The sequence below is a fragment of the Carassius gibelio genome, chromosome A7, assembly GCF_023724105.1.
Source record: "Carassius gibelio isolate Cgi1373 ecotype wild population from Czech Republic chromosome A7, carGib1.2-hapl.c, whole genome shotgun sequence".
Taxonomy (NCBI): domain Eukaryota; kingdom Metazoa; phylum Chordata; class Actinopteri; order Cypriniformes; family Cyprinidae; genus Carassius; species Carassius gibelio.
The window spans coordinates 30,908,676-30,921,052 of NC_068377.1; the positions used below are offsets into that span (position 1 = coordinate 30,908,676).

Sequence of the window (12,377 nt, forward strand, 5' to 3'; positions counted from 1 at the left end):
ATGTTGGTTTATTTTTTTAAGCTTTGATTTTGTCTGTTCACATTGATAAAACGTGTGGATGCACTTACCAGGGTGAAAGAGTCGTACATGTTCATGAGCTCCTCCATGCGGTACTGCTCCAGCACTACTACATTGGAGAGGTTTGGGCTGCGTTGTCGTGCACAGTCCTCACAGTGAACCACATACGTCTTCCGACTGCCAGTTTCAGTGGTCACAAACAGCAGGTTAAACACCTCCACCTGCACAAGAACAAAACAAACAAGCTCTTAAAGCCTGGGCCTTGAGTGACACCAAGCAAAACCAATTATACACTGCACCTTTAAAATGGGGTCTGCCATTATTATTTTATAACTTGAGATGACACGGCTGTATGTTCATTCAATTTTTTTTTGTTTTTTTGGAACAGAATTCTGCATGTCTTTGGTGGGTTGTACTATGTTGAACCTGCCAATACTATACAAATAATGAAGCAGAATCAACTCACATCACACTCGTTACAGTAGTAGGCCGGCTCATCCTTCACCCTGCTCTGGTAGGAGATCTTCTTTCCTGTTGCCACCAGCTGGTCCCTCAGAATCTGAATGTGTTTAATAGACTGGAGGAGACAGTGTCTGGAAAGGAGGAAAGGCAGATGTATTAAATGTAGGTCAATGCTACTTAATTATAATGTAACTTCATTAGAACAAGTCCATAATACTACTGCATACTCACTTGATCATCTTGTAAGTGTCTGGGTCAGTGACTTTGATGTTGCGTGCCATGTTCCAGGATACGTGAATCATGGGAACGATGGATTTGACTTTCTTCACTTCGTTCCACTCAAATCTCTCTAAAGCCAACTGGTACTGATAAGCTACAAATGCAGAAAACATTTTTTTTTCCTTTTACATTTCTGTGCACAGGATTTTAGTTGTACACATTTGTTTGCAACTGCTTATGTAATCCTCATGACTGATAGAATGCAGTTTAAAGCAACTAGCTTTTATTATTCATTTAAATATTCTTGCCACGTGTCATACATGCATTATTGTAATGACAATGGGAAAAAAAATCTTAATTTTCAGTTACAGGCACTAAAACAGCAAAAAAGCCAGTACTTTTTTGAATGATAAACAGAAGTTCTTAAAATGTTAATGTGTAAGTTACTCACAGTTGACAGGTCCAACATTCCAAGCAATGTTGTTGCACCAGCCCACGGCCTGAACCCAGTGCACAGTGCCTGCATTGATCCATACCAGATCTCCTGGTCTTTGGATGAACCGGTACACAGGGATGTTAGCGCGGTACAAGTCATCCAGAACCGGCCACCATGATCCTGTCAGGTAGTCGACGCCATGTCTGAGAGAAAATTCATCGTTTGACTATTAGTATCATTTGACAGGGTTTTTGATCAATTTATTCTTTTAACTCATTCTTACTTTTCACAGAAATCACTGATGGCTTCCCAGTAGTTGTCGTGTACAGCAAACCACTCACAGTCTCCAGGCCCAATATTAATATTTACAGAACAGAAGTTATTGTTCTCCTGGTGTCCTGATGATATAAGCATTGAACAAGAAATTTAACACCAATACTTCTACCTGCCAAAGCAGACTATCTATCCTTGATTCTCTACTCAAACTCATAAATCGAGTGAGCATCAAACCTGGTGTGCGGCAGCCTGGGATTTTCATGTAGAGTTGTACTGTATTCATTCCCAAAATGGTGTGGCCAACATGACTCAGCATATTCCCACTGGAGGACACACGCATAAATGCCGGCAATTTCTGCAGTTCCTGCAGCTGAGGCTTCCATCTTAAGAAAAAGACACAACATAATTTAGTTAACAGATTTGCATACATGCTTGCACATCACATGGGGAGACTCCCAGACCCCTTCTGTATCAACAACCAGTTTTTTAAGTTTCACATGTTTAAGTTTTTTTTATATCATCCCAATAAGATAAGGTTTCACATTTATGCACAGTAGTCTTACCTTTTGGCATCGGACAGGTCAATGTTGGTGCCAAATTTTATTATCTTCCCCACAGGTTTCTGCTCTGCACTATAAAGATAAATTAAACCATTTTAAGTAACACCATTTTAGAGAGATCTTTAGACATAGTCTGTGTACCTTCTGGTCATTAGATTTTCTACTTGTTTCAAGAAACAAACTAAAGAAAAACTAAAATGTTGCTGTATTTTTCAAATGGGTAAAAAAAAATTGATTATGTTTCAATATGTATTCTGTATGTGTGGGTGGCCCTGAAACGCCCCTTCCGTCCCCCATCTTCCATATCTACATCACTGTATAGGCAGCAACCGCGAGCTCAGTTTATTTTCAAGCCAGCAGGCAAGCCAAACTTATTCACAAGAATCATCAAATAAATAAATAAAAAATTCTAACATTTTTCATGACTGCTGCATAATTGATTTTTACATAATGACAGTTTGCGTTTCATGGGAAAGAAAACCCAAACCACATAAAAAATAAAAACTATTATTTATAATAAAGCTTTACAAAGGCTTTCACCGTAATATTTATTCTACTGTAATATCTTAAGGCCTAAATATAGGCTATACTTTGGAATTATGAACTGAAGCAAGATCATACTAATGCCGCCATTGTTCCAGACCATTTCAAGTACTGCATCAATTCAGTTTTCCACGTAAGCCCAACTATTGAATGATTACAGAATGAATGATTTCCTCGTCTGAAATGATCTCCACTGTATCAAGCAGTGCATCGCATTGCATTCTTCTTCTGAGGTAAATAAAAGGTTTATTCCTCTGCTTTATGCCTTGACTACTACAGATAATGAGCTCCGATGGGAAACACTGTACTTGTCATTGGTTTCATACAAATTACAAATAATAGATAATTGTTTTCAGTTTGAATTGTTTAAAGGCAGACATTTCCATGAACGTGTTTCTTATGTCTGTGATGCTTTGTTTGGTTCATATTTGTGATGCATTTAAAAAGCACATTCTGTTTGTTTTCTTTTTTTTTTTTTTTACAAGAGGGTTTTGTTGTTATTGTGGGTGTATGACCAAAAATGATTGAGTCTTTTCAATGTTATCTGGACTGTATCAGCACCTCCAACCACATGAAGTGCAGTAGCCTACTTGTTTCACTCTATACGAGGTGTATAGCTTCAATTGCTGTAGTTTGTAACTGTGAATGAAAACATGTTACCTGTGAGGATTTTCTTAAATAGGCCTAGAAGTCAAACGTCGTTTTACTGGTTATGAACAATTTCTGTTTTATCAATAACAATCAGCAGCCGTGAAAATACAGATTTATCTATCTTCTAAGTGTCGCTAGTAGCAGAATTCTTGTGAATAAGTTTGGCTCGCCTGCCACGTCTATCCTGTTGAAAATGAACTAAGCTCGTGTCTGCAGCCTATACAGCGTAGTACAGAGGATGGGCAATGAAAGGGGCATTTCATGGCCGCCCACAAGTACGAAAAAATAAATAAATAAAAATGTACCCATTAACAAATATACGAAATAAGCTAAATTTTCTTTTTCCATTTCTTAAAATTTATTTTTTTAAATCAAACTGTTTCTTATTTCTATTTATGTCTTAAGTAGAAAATCAAATGACCACAGGTCACACAGACCATACATGCATATAGAAAAGTAAAAATAAATAAAATATGCAAATATTTGCACAAATTTTAAAAGACTTACCTGGAGGTGGGAGCTAAGGGGTTATTGGTTGTATTCTCAGAGTTGGTGGCCAATTTCTCATCATCATCCTCCTCGTTGTCACTGCCCTTCTCTTCCTTTAAAGGCAGACAATGGTATAGGTGCATGTTGAGTATATGATGAATAAAATTCAAATGGTATTCATTTCATAGTTTATATCAGACAGAACTGTACAAACAAAATGACAAATCTCTGGACAACAAACACTGTGTCCTCACTTTTGTTGTGTAGGGGTGTATGCTTGCGTTCAAACCTGTAAGCTCTCTTGGAAGCTGGAGGCCTGGTACTGGGCATACTTGGCAATTGTTGTATGCGACCTGCTGCTCTCGCAGGGCCAGGTCTGGCCAGTGCCGCTGGGATCCCAGTTCTCATCAGCTGGCTGCTGAACCTGGGTCCTGACCTCTACTGCATGCTCTGCATTTGCCTCCACCAAAGATTTAGTGGAAAACAGACCAAGATCTATGAAGATGAAGGAATAAAATATGAATACAATTTCGTTTCAACAACTGCAACAGTTAAAAGTTAAAAAAATTATGACTTGAGTATCTGTCCATCAATCCATAATACATTATGCATAAACTTACTTAATCTGAGGGAGCCAGCAAGTCCCCGGATGACAGTAACTGGGTTTTTAGAATCTGTGCAGAACTGCAGCAGTACCGGAGAGAATGCATCTCTTTTACTTTCCAACTGCAGAGAAACAGCAAGATGGAGCCATTAAGACAAACTTTTATACAACTGGACATCAACTGTGGAATTAATTAAGCAGAGGTTATGGTGCATTTAATACACACAAAACCACAGGGGGCAGAAGATGCTACTGCAGTGCTTACGTAGATGCTAGGTGTGGGGGGGTTGAGTTTCTCTTGAGGGATGGGCTGTTCTGTGGTCAAAACTGGTTTAACAGAGAAGGCAGGTAGGAGGTACGATTCCTTAAATTTCCCCTTAACGCGAGCTCCCCTGAAACAAGACATTACATATTAGATAGGGCCTTTCATGGTCCAAGTCACATCAAAATAAATTGCAACTGCAGCCAAGAGATCATTTGTTTTAAAGATTGTCTGCACACAAATATTGCTTACTTGCAGGCTCTGATGATTTCACTAGCTGTGTTTTTAATGGTGATTTCCTCCAAAGGAATCCTTCTGTCCTCTACCTCTGAAGCAATAAATGTCTCCCTGTCCCCACTCTCCACCTTTATGAGGCGTATCTTCAGTTCTTTGGGTGGCCCATCTGTTAGTGCTTTCAGTTTCTGAAAGTCGTCAGAACATAATGCTGCAGAAGCAGATGGGAGATCAGAGGAACGTCCAGAGCTGGTGCCATTGTCTTTGCTCCGTGCCCATTCTTCCCTTTCACACTGGGTTTGGCTGCATTCCTCTTTCCTTCTCTTTTTGTCCCCATCACGCTCTTGTTCCTTCTCCCTAAACTCCTTGCTCTGAAGGTGCAGGTTACCCAGTACCTGCCGGCTCTTTTTTTCCTTGTGTGACTTTCCCTCCCTGTGCCGTCGACTGGAGCTGGAAGATGAGGATGAGGAAAGAGATGCATCCTCGTGTCTTTCTCTGTGCTTTTTCTTTCTCTCTTTCCTGTCCTCATGTTTTTTGCTACTGCCACTGTGTTTGTGTTTTCTCTCTCTTTCTCGGTCTCTTTGTCGGTCCTTTTCTTTATCAGGTTTGCATGTCTCCTGTGACTCTGCCTTTGAGTGGTCTTTATAAAGTTGTATATGTTGGTTTAGTTCATAGCTATGACCAAGCTCCGCTAGTGAAGACTCTGAGATGGTGGTCAGCTTTGGTCGTTTTTCCAACAAGTCTTTCACAGTTCCAGATTCCTTTTGTTGTGTGGGCTCGTCTGAAACCTCTTCTTCATCATCACTGCCCAAAGGATCTGACTGGCTTATGTTATCCCCTCTCTTCCTCTCCGATGCCCAATCTGTAGGTGAGAGGGGATGAGGCTGACCTGAGTTGCTAATGTCAGAGGTTTGTGTTGGACTGCTGAAACCTGTGTGATTGGCTGAACCGGATGTGGGAGAAGTGCTTTGTTGTTGTCTGCAAATGTCAGGCTCCAGTGAAAAAGATGATGAGTACTTCACTCCCATAAAAGCAGAGGGAGGAGGACGACCAAAGGGTCCACCTCGGTAGGTGTACTTTGGACTCTCAAGTACAGATGCAAGGTTTTTAAACATGTTGTTCACACCTGTCTGATGGAGGTGTGGCCGCTGTGGTGGTGAACAGGATGGAGTTTCATCTTCCCGATCCACTTCTTCATCATCCTCAAACTCACTTTTCTCTACCTCTGGAAGACCATACAGCTTGGCCAGGTCACTATGGCGATAGTTGGTTCCTGTTGTGGCAAAACTGCTTTCTTGAAACTTCACGCAAATGGACTTGGCAGGCTTGGGAATGACCTTAAGAGCCTCCTCTTCTTCCTCAAGTGAAGAAGTACGGCTACAAGGAGATGCCAGTGAGCCTTGCCGACTTAACACAGGTGGGCTTGCATGGCCATCTGGCTGATAATCCTCAGTTGGAGATTCCTTAAGGGTAGGCATGAGGTCTGGTGCGCCTAAGTAACCCTTCATAGGTGCCACGTTTGTATAAAATGGAGGTTCTGGTACTGGCCGTTCTCCACTCTGACCAGAATATAGCTCCTCCTCTTTCTTGATGGACTCATCCAGCATCTTCATAATGTTAGCCAATCCATCAGGCAAGAGCTCAGACGTTTCCTCTTCAAATTGGGCACCATCAGAATCACCGCTGCAACTTCTAGCACTGCTACCCAGACTACCAAATCCTGTACTGGGCATATGTTTTTGAAGGCTGCTTGTAGTCGTGCTGATAGGTGTGCATGAAGAACGAATATCCTTGGGGAAGGCCTGGTAAAGTTTGGGTGGCTCACGCAGAGGTGGAGGGTTGGGAATAGTGTCTATATTCTCAGCATTATGAGAGCTTTTCATCATGGTGACATCTATGGATGGATCAGGCTTCAATTGCATGGTGTGGCTGTGGTTTTCAGAGGGACTCATGAGACCTGAATCTGAGGGGTATGTGGGATTCCCAGTGGAATTCTGATTTGGTGCTCCACTCTTCCATTTCTCTCTCTGCCTTTGCTTCTCACGGGCATATTCTGTCTGGGGGGTGAGAGGAGGTGGTTGTGAGCGTTCCACAGCGTTTGCTGGAGTTCCAGAAAGACGTGGGGGCACTCCTCCTCGACTCAACCAGGGATAAGGTAGTGAATTCTGGCTAGGAAGTGAGATGGAGGAGAATACGTTGGCTGTAGACAAACGAGGAGGTGAAGGCTCAGCTGCACTACCTGACACCAAATGCTCTAGACTCTTGAGAGCAGACTCACTGTGTGGCTTTGTCTCCACATCTTGTCGTTCTACATTCCGTTTCCTCTCTTCATTCTGGTTTCTCCTCCTCTCTTCTGCTTGCATGTGGCCTTGCAGCTCTGCATCAAGTTTGTTTAAAGCATCAGTAATGGACTGAGAGCTTGGGGCAACTGGCTGTAAACAGGACCTTGAGTAGACTGAGGCTGGAACAGTAGTAGTTGCCTGAGAAACTGAGGAGGAAGCCTGAATGGGGGATGAGCTGAATGAATAACTAGAAATTGCCTGTAGGGCTGAGTTGACTTTTTTGTGTTCTGGAGGCTGAGAACAATGTAAAGGTGAACTGACTTGAGGAAGAGTGTTATACGTCTTGCTGGTGATGACGCTCTCCCCTGATCTCTGAAGTCCTGAGTTTAGGCTGGAGGGAGAAGAGGACACTGGGGTGTAGTTAAGTCTACCCTGTCCTGTGTGGGGAAGAGTGGACTGAATCTGAGATTGTGCACCTCTATGTTGTTTTGGAAGGGTTCCAACTCCCGTATGGATACCCTGATACCCTGGATGTGTCAGATTTTGACCAATCATGGATACATGGTTTGGATTTGAGACTAGCACTGACGAATCCGTTGCTCTCCAGCTGCTCAGGGTGCTGGGAATGGAGGAGGTGGTAGAGGGTGCTGAGCTCATGGCAGGAATGCTTCCAACATTGGTGTATAGTTTTAGAGAGCAAGGAGTTTCTAGGTTTGGGGTAATGACAGGCTTTCGAGCAGGAGCCTGTGGAGGGCTCACACGCTGGGGGGTCCCTGGACCCTGTTTGGCCCCAGCAAGCCTATTCGGTGCCTGAGAAAAGCGTGCGGCAACCTGAGAATCCCCTCTTGCTGAAAAGTCACGAGATTCCTAAAGGGAAATTAATATTACAGTCAGCATATCATTGGACAAAATATTGTAACAACTAATAACATTCATGGTTTACAAGCATATGTTGTGTAGCGTAATATTCTTTAATATTAAACAGCCACATTTTTAAGCCTGACGCAGGCAGATCTGTTTGTGTATCAAATAGGTTTGGGTTAATGTCAGTTGAATATATGTGATCATCAGCTATTATTCTGTGTGAGTGTATTACCTGATTCCTCCAGGGTTTATGGGGGTTGTGCTGAGGTACTGTGGCCTGGGCCTGGTTGCTGGCTTGTGGGCTGGGAAGGACCAGCCCTGGGTGAGGCTGGAATTGGGGGTGACTGTAAGGCACAGAGGTGTGGTTTGCTGGTGAGGGTGCAGGGTTCTCCCCATCTGCCCGTGGTGATGATGAGGATGTATTTGGTGGTGGAGCCTGGTTATCCAAAGAACTCACTCCAGAACCATGTCCTCTTTGTGGATTAGTGCCACATGGTTCTCCTTGGGTCTGGGCTGAAGGTCTGTTGTTGGGGTAGGGGTATGGAGAATGATGGATAAAAGGGTTCTGTGAAGGTGGTCCCAGAGACTGCGGTGACTGAGCAGGCTTGTGGGACTGTGGTGGAGGACCCCTGCTTTCTTCGTAGCCTCTTGTGGTGGGAATGGTGGGTGAAGACATGGTTGATGGATTCAAGGGAGGCGGTTTATAGGTAAAACTTTCAATTCCTGACTTAGCTGAATCCTGTAAATAGAGAATAGGAATTAGCCAAGTAAGCCAAGCACATCGATTGTAAAACAAAAGGGAAGACTCGACGTCAGACAGATATTATTGAATATTAATATTCAGATCAGTGATGACTGACCTGAAAATTGATGGGTTTGCTTGTGTGTTCATTTGTGTTCCAGGGTGCTCCTCCTTTGTGCAATGGGTTCCAAAAGCCAGGTTTTGTTGGGGGGTAGATGGAGGACGGCTGCTGATTCAAATGTACAGGCTGCCCAGATAAGCGCTGCATGGCTGAAGAAGTCATCTGCCATAATAAAAAGTAAAAAAGGGATTCTTAGAACACTTGTTAGAGGCAAGTTTTATAAAAAATAAAAATAAAAAAACATGCAGAGGTAAGGACATCAAAAGTCGTGATATGCTCTCGACTAACCTGTTCAGACCCACAGCTCTTCTTTCTCTTGCTCACACTGGGGCAGTCCTCCATGGGCCGGTGCAGAGATGGAGCAGGGGTATGCTGAATGACAGAGTGCTCTCCCAGAGGGGGCCCAGGCCGTTTTAACTGTCCAGAATGAGGGTGAGGCCCCCTGGGTTGTTGCTGAGTCTGAGGTTGAGTCCATATATCAGTTAATGGAGGCATGGGCCGTGAGCCATGGGCTGGGAGCTGAGGATGAGGAGCACCGTACTTGTGGATAAAGCGAGAGAAAAAGAAGTTGGCGAAAGTACTCTCAACTATAGAACACTGTGCTATACATTCAATTCAATGCAAAAAAATTGTATAACAACTTCAGTTTAATATAAAGCTAGTCTTTCATAACTTGATATATACAGGAACACAATTCCTTTTTATATAAAAAGAGCACATATAAAAGGTACAGTAAAGAAATACAAGGTCAGTAATCACCTTCAGTAGCTGACTGGCTCGAGCTGTGAGGTGTGCAGAAGGTCCTGCGTTGTAGCCATTGTGCAGTCGGTTGTTGTTATCACCAGGCAATGGCTCATATCCCTGGCCAGTTCTGGTTTGTTCCCAAGGCCTGGGAGGAGCAGGGGGCATCCTTTGCAATGACAGGTCTTGCTTATCTCCTCGATGTAAGGGACTGTAAATACAAAGACACATTAACAAACTTTTGCCAGAAGTATTGTTAAACAACAATAAGCTTTGTAAAAACTCACCCATTGTTTAAAAATTTACTTGAATGATTCAGCCCAGTCATGTGACTGAGTGGCATATGGGGGTGGAACTGGTGCTGATTGACACCTGTTAGGCACCTATCAAGAGAAAAGAAAAAGTTTTGCCTTGATCATTCCTTAATAGCTCAGGAGCGGTTTACACAACGTTTTAACCCAAAAAAGGGAAACTTTTCAGTTTTTGACTACATCATTGTCGTGTAAACGTAACCTCAGTTAACAACTTTATCAGTGAAGTCACCAAAAGCACGATGCGGCCCTGATCATGAGGTATATTACCTGGAGGTAGGTGGCCAGGCGCGGCTGCCCACGGAAGCCCATGGTCCTCGGTTGAGTGCGTCCAGAGGAAAAGGGTCCCGTGTGCTGCACCCGGCAAACTGTTCTGCTGTGTGATGCATCCAGCCTAAACAATAAACACATGTTTAATATCTTAGCCAATACATCTGTCACTGCGGAGATAAACACTTCAATTATTGCATTCTTTCCAACATGTAGTGAAGTGGTTGTGACACTATTTATCTAGTACACCATTAAGCTGCCTTCAATGTCTTGAGAAAGTCAGATGGCAGAGCAGACATCTAATCTCTTCATTTATTAGCTACACTTAATCAGTGTTCCTTTAGTATCATTTATATACTTTTTAGTTGGTATTTGGAATTGGCTGTTACATTTATATTTTAGCTGAAAATCTATCAGTTGTTTTTTATATTTCTATTTAGCTTAGATTTTTCAGTTTTCAATTAGCAATTTTTAAGTTAGTTGCTAGGGCAAGTCACGTTTTTTTCCATTTTCCTATAATAGTTATATATCAGCTTAATCTCATATGCTAATAAGCACCAATTATTCTTACTGATATAAATTATTGTTCAGTACTACACTACCAAGAGAACAGTATGGTTACTTACCACACTAGCTGTGAGAGTGAAGCCCTCCACTGCAAAACAGAGAGGGCCACTCACCAACACGACAGAGAAGCTATTTACTGCTACTCCTGCCAACTGGGGAGAGAAAGAAAAGAGAGATGGGGCATAAGGGGTTGAGGCACGAAAAACTGCCAAATCCATTAAACACATGGGGAAAACACATCCTTTGTAGGCTGTATGAGTGTTTGGCCTGAAGGCAGCTAATAACAAAGGAACCCTCCAGAACTTCAGTGCCACTTGCTGCCTCTAGGGTGCAGTGCTCTTTTGTATTCTAATGGGAGGAAAGCTTGCACAGATGGGCTTGTGGGAGTTCACCTGTAGGGTGAGTACACTGAGGTCATTATAACCCTTCCTAGGGCCTCTTGGCAGAGGGTGAGAGTGATGGGAGGGAGGGGACGAGCAGAGCAAAGCCCTGGAATCAAGCCAGTGGGTTCTGTGTGCATGTGTACATAAAGGAGTGTGTGTACTTGTGTTGTGTTGCTTGAGTTTGATTATTTGCATGTGTATGAGTGTGTGTCTATGACAAGAGAGACACTGAGGTTAATCTCATTAGGCCAGGCGTGATGGAGAGAGGAAAGGATGGAAAGAAATAGAGCAAGGGGTGGAGGGAGAAAAAGAACAGCAGAAGGCTTGAACAGGATGGATGGACGGATTAGGGAAAAAAGACTGGTCTAAAATTAAAGTGTTCTTTAGGGAGACCGCAAAGTGAGAAGACCGGCTGTGCTCCCATGAAACACCCACGCATGCAAACACCGTGAGCTTCCCACGCATTTTAAACACATGGCACACAGAGCGCATGCTGGATGCACAAATATTGGCAAGTGTGCACACACCCGATTGAAATCACTTGGCCCACGTGCATACACATACAGTAAAGGACGCCTAGCGCACAATAATTATGGACTTGGCAAAAGCATTTCAAGTGTGACACACACAGACTTTCTCTTTTGTATAGCACAAAATAAACCCACACACACTTATCAAATAGGCCACAGATGCAAAACGTGTCATCCATAAAATGCTGTATAACCTGATGGGTTATTCCTCAGTTAGAAACTCAACATGCAATGTAACACTTAATGGTTAAATTTACAAGCCATTAATGAGATGCAATTTTGGTGACGAGGCCTAAATTAGTCCCACGATAAATAAGTATGTGGCAGTATTCAGATATTGTTTGGATACAGCATGTGTGAGCTATTCATTGCTCAACAGGTTTAGTCAGACAGTACGTATGGTGTGTATTTTGATCAATGCACATGATCTCACCCACTCCTCTCTGGCGCACTATTTAAAGCCTTCTGCTAATTTCAACAACTCTCGATTTAGCTGTTATAGCGGGGACTGAAATAATCGTGACCGTGCAGTGCATTGCATTCTTAGAACAGTTTCTGCATATTTACAAACAAACACACACACACACAACCTTTCAAATTAAGCATCTAGCTCTACTTCTCAAACGTCTGAAGAATTAGGGTTGATCATCTCAGCTGACTCTGTTAACTAAAGTGTCAGTTGTACCATGAAGAAGAAAAAAAAAAAAGAAAACTAGAGGAAATCTGCCTGCCACACTGGGATCACTTTGGTGGTGAGAAGGACAACAGTGAGAGGAAATCCATGATACAGTCTCTCACATACACAATGGTGA

The 12,377-nt window shown here is 42.8% G+C and overlaps 1 protein-coding gene across 3 annotated transcripts in view; it reads right to left on the reverse strand.

Annotated features, from left to right (window-relative positions):
* LOC128017185 (lysine-specific demethylase 6B) overlaps positions 1-12,377 on the reverse strand; it is a 93,170-nt gene that overhangs the window by 1,960 nt on the left and 78,833 nt on the right. For all 3 annotated transcript variants that reach the window (XM_052602442.1, XM_052602443.1, XM_052602441.1), the window contains 19 exons: positions 10,712-10,804; positions 10,086-10,209; positions 9,792-9,887; positions 9,523-9,715; positions 9,052-9,303; positions 8,761-8,925; positions 8,133-8,639; positions 4,773-7,903; positions 4,524-4,650; positions 4,275-4,380; positions 3,944-4,149; positions 3,673-3,767; positions 1,975-2,043; positions 1,646-1,794; positions 1,419-1,533; positions 1,151-1,338; positions 712-853; positions 485-611; positions 69-239 (listed from right to left, as the gene is read on the reverse strand). In XM_052602442.1, the coding sequence (XP_052458402.1) occupies positions 69-239; positions 485-611; positions 712-853; positions 1,151-1,338; positions 1,419-1,533; positions 1,646-1,794; positions 1,975-2,043; positions 3,673-3,767; positions 3,944-4,149; positions 4,275-4,380; positions 4,524-4,650; positions 4,773-7,903; positions 8,133-8,639; positions 8,761-8,925; positions 9,052-9,303; positions 9,523-9,715; positions 9,792-9,887; positions 10,086-10,204 (5,958 nt within the window). In that variant the 5' untranslated portion in view covers positions 10,205-10,209; positions 10,712-10,804. The remainder of the gene's footprint in view (positions 1-68; positions 240-484; positions 612-711; positions 854-1,150; positions 1,339-1,418; positions 1,534-1,645; positions 1,795-1,974; positions 2,044-3,672; positions 3,768-3,943; positions 4,150-4,274; positions 4,381-4,523; positions 4,651-4,772; positions 7,904-8,132; positions 8,640-8,760; positions 8,926-9,051; positions 9,304-9,522; positions 9,716-9,791; positions 9,888-10,085; positions 10,210-10,711; positions 10,805-12,377) is intronic.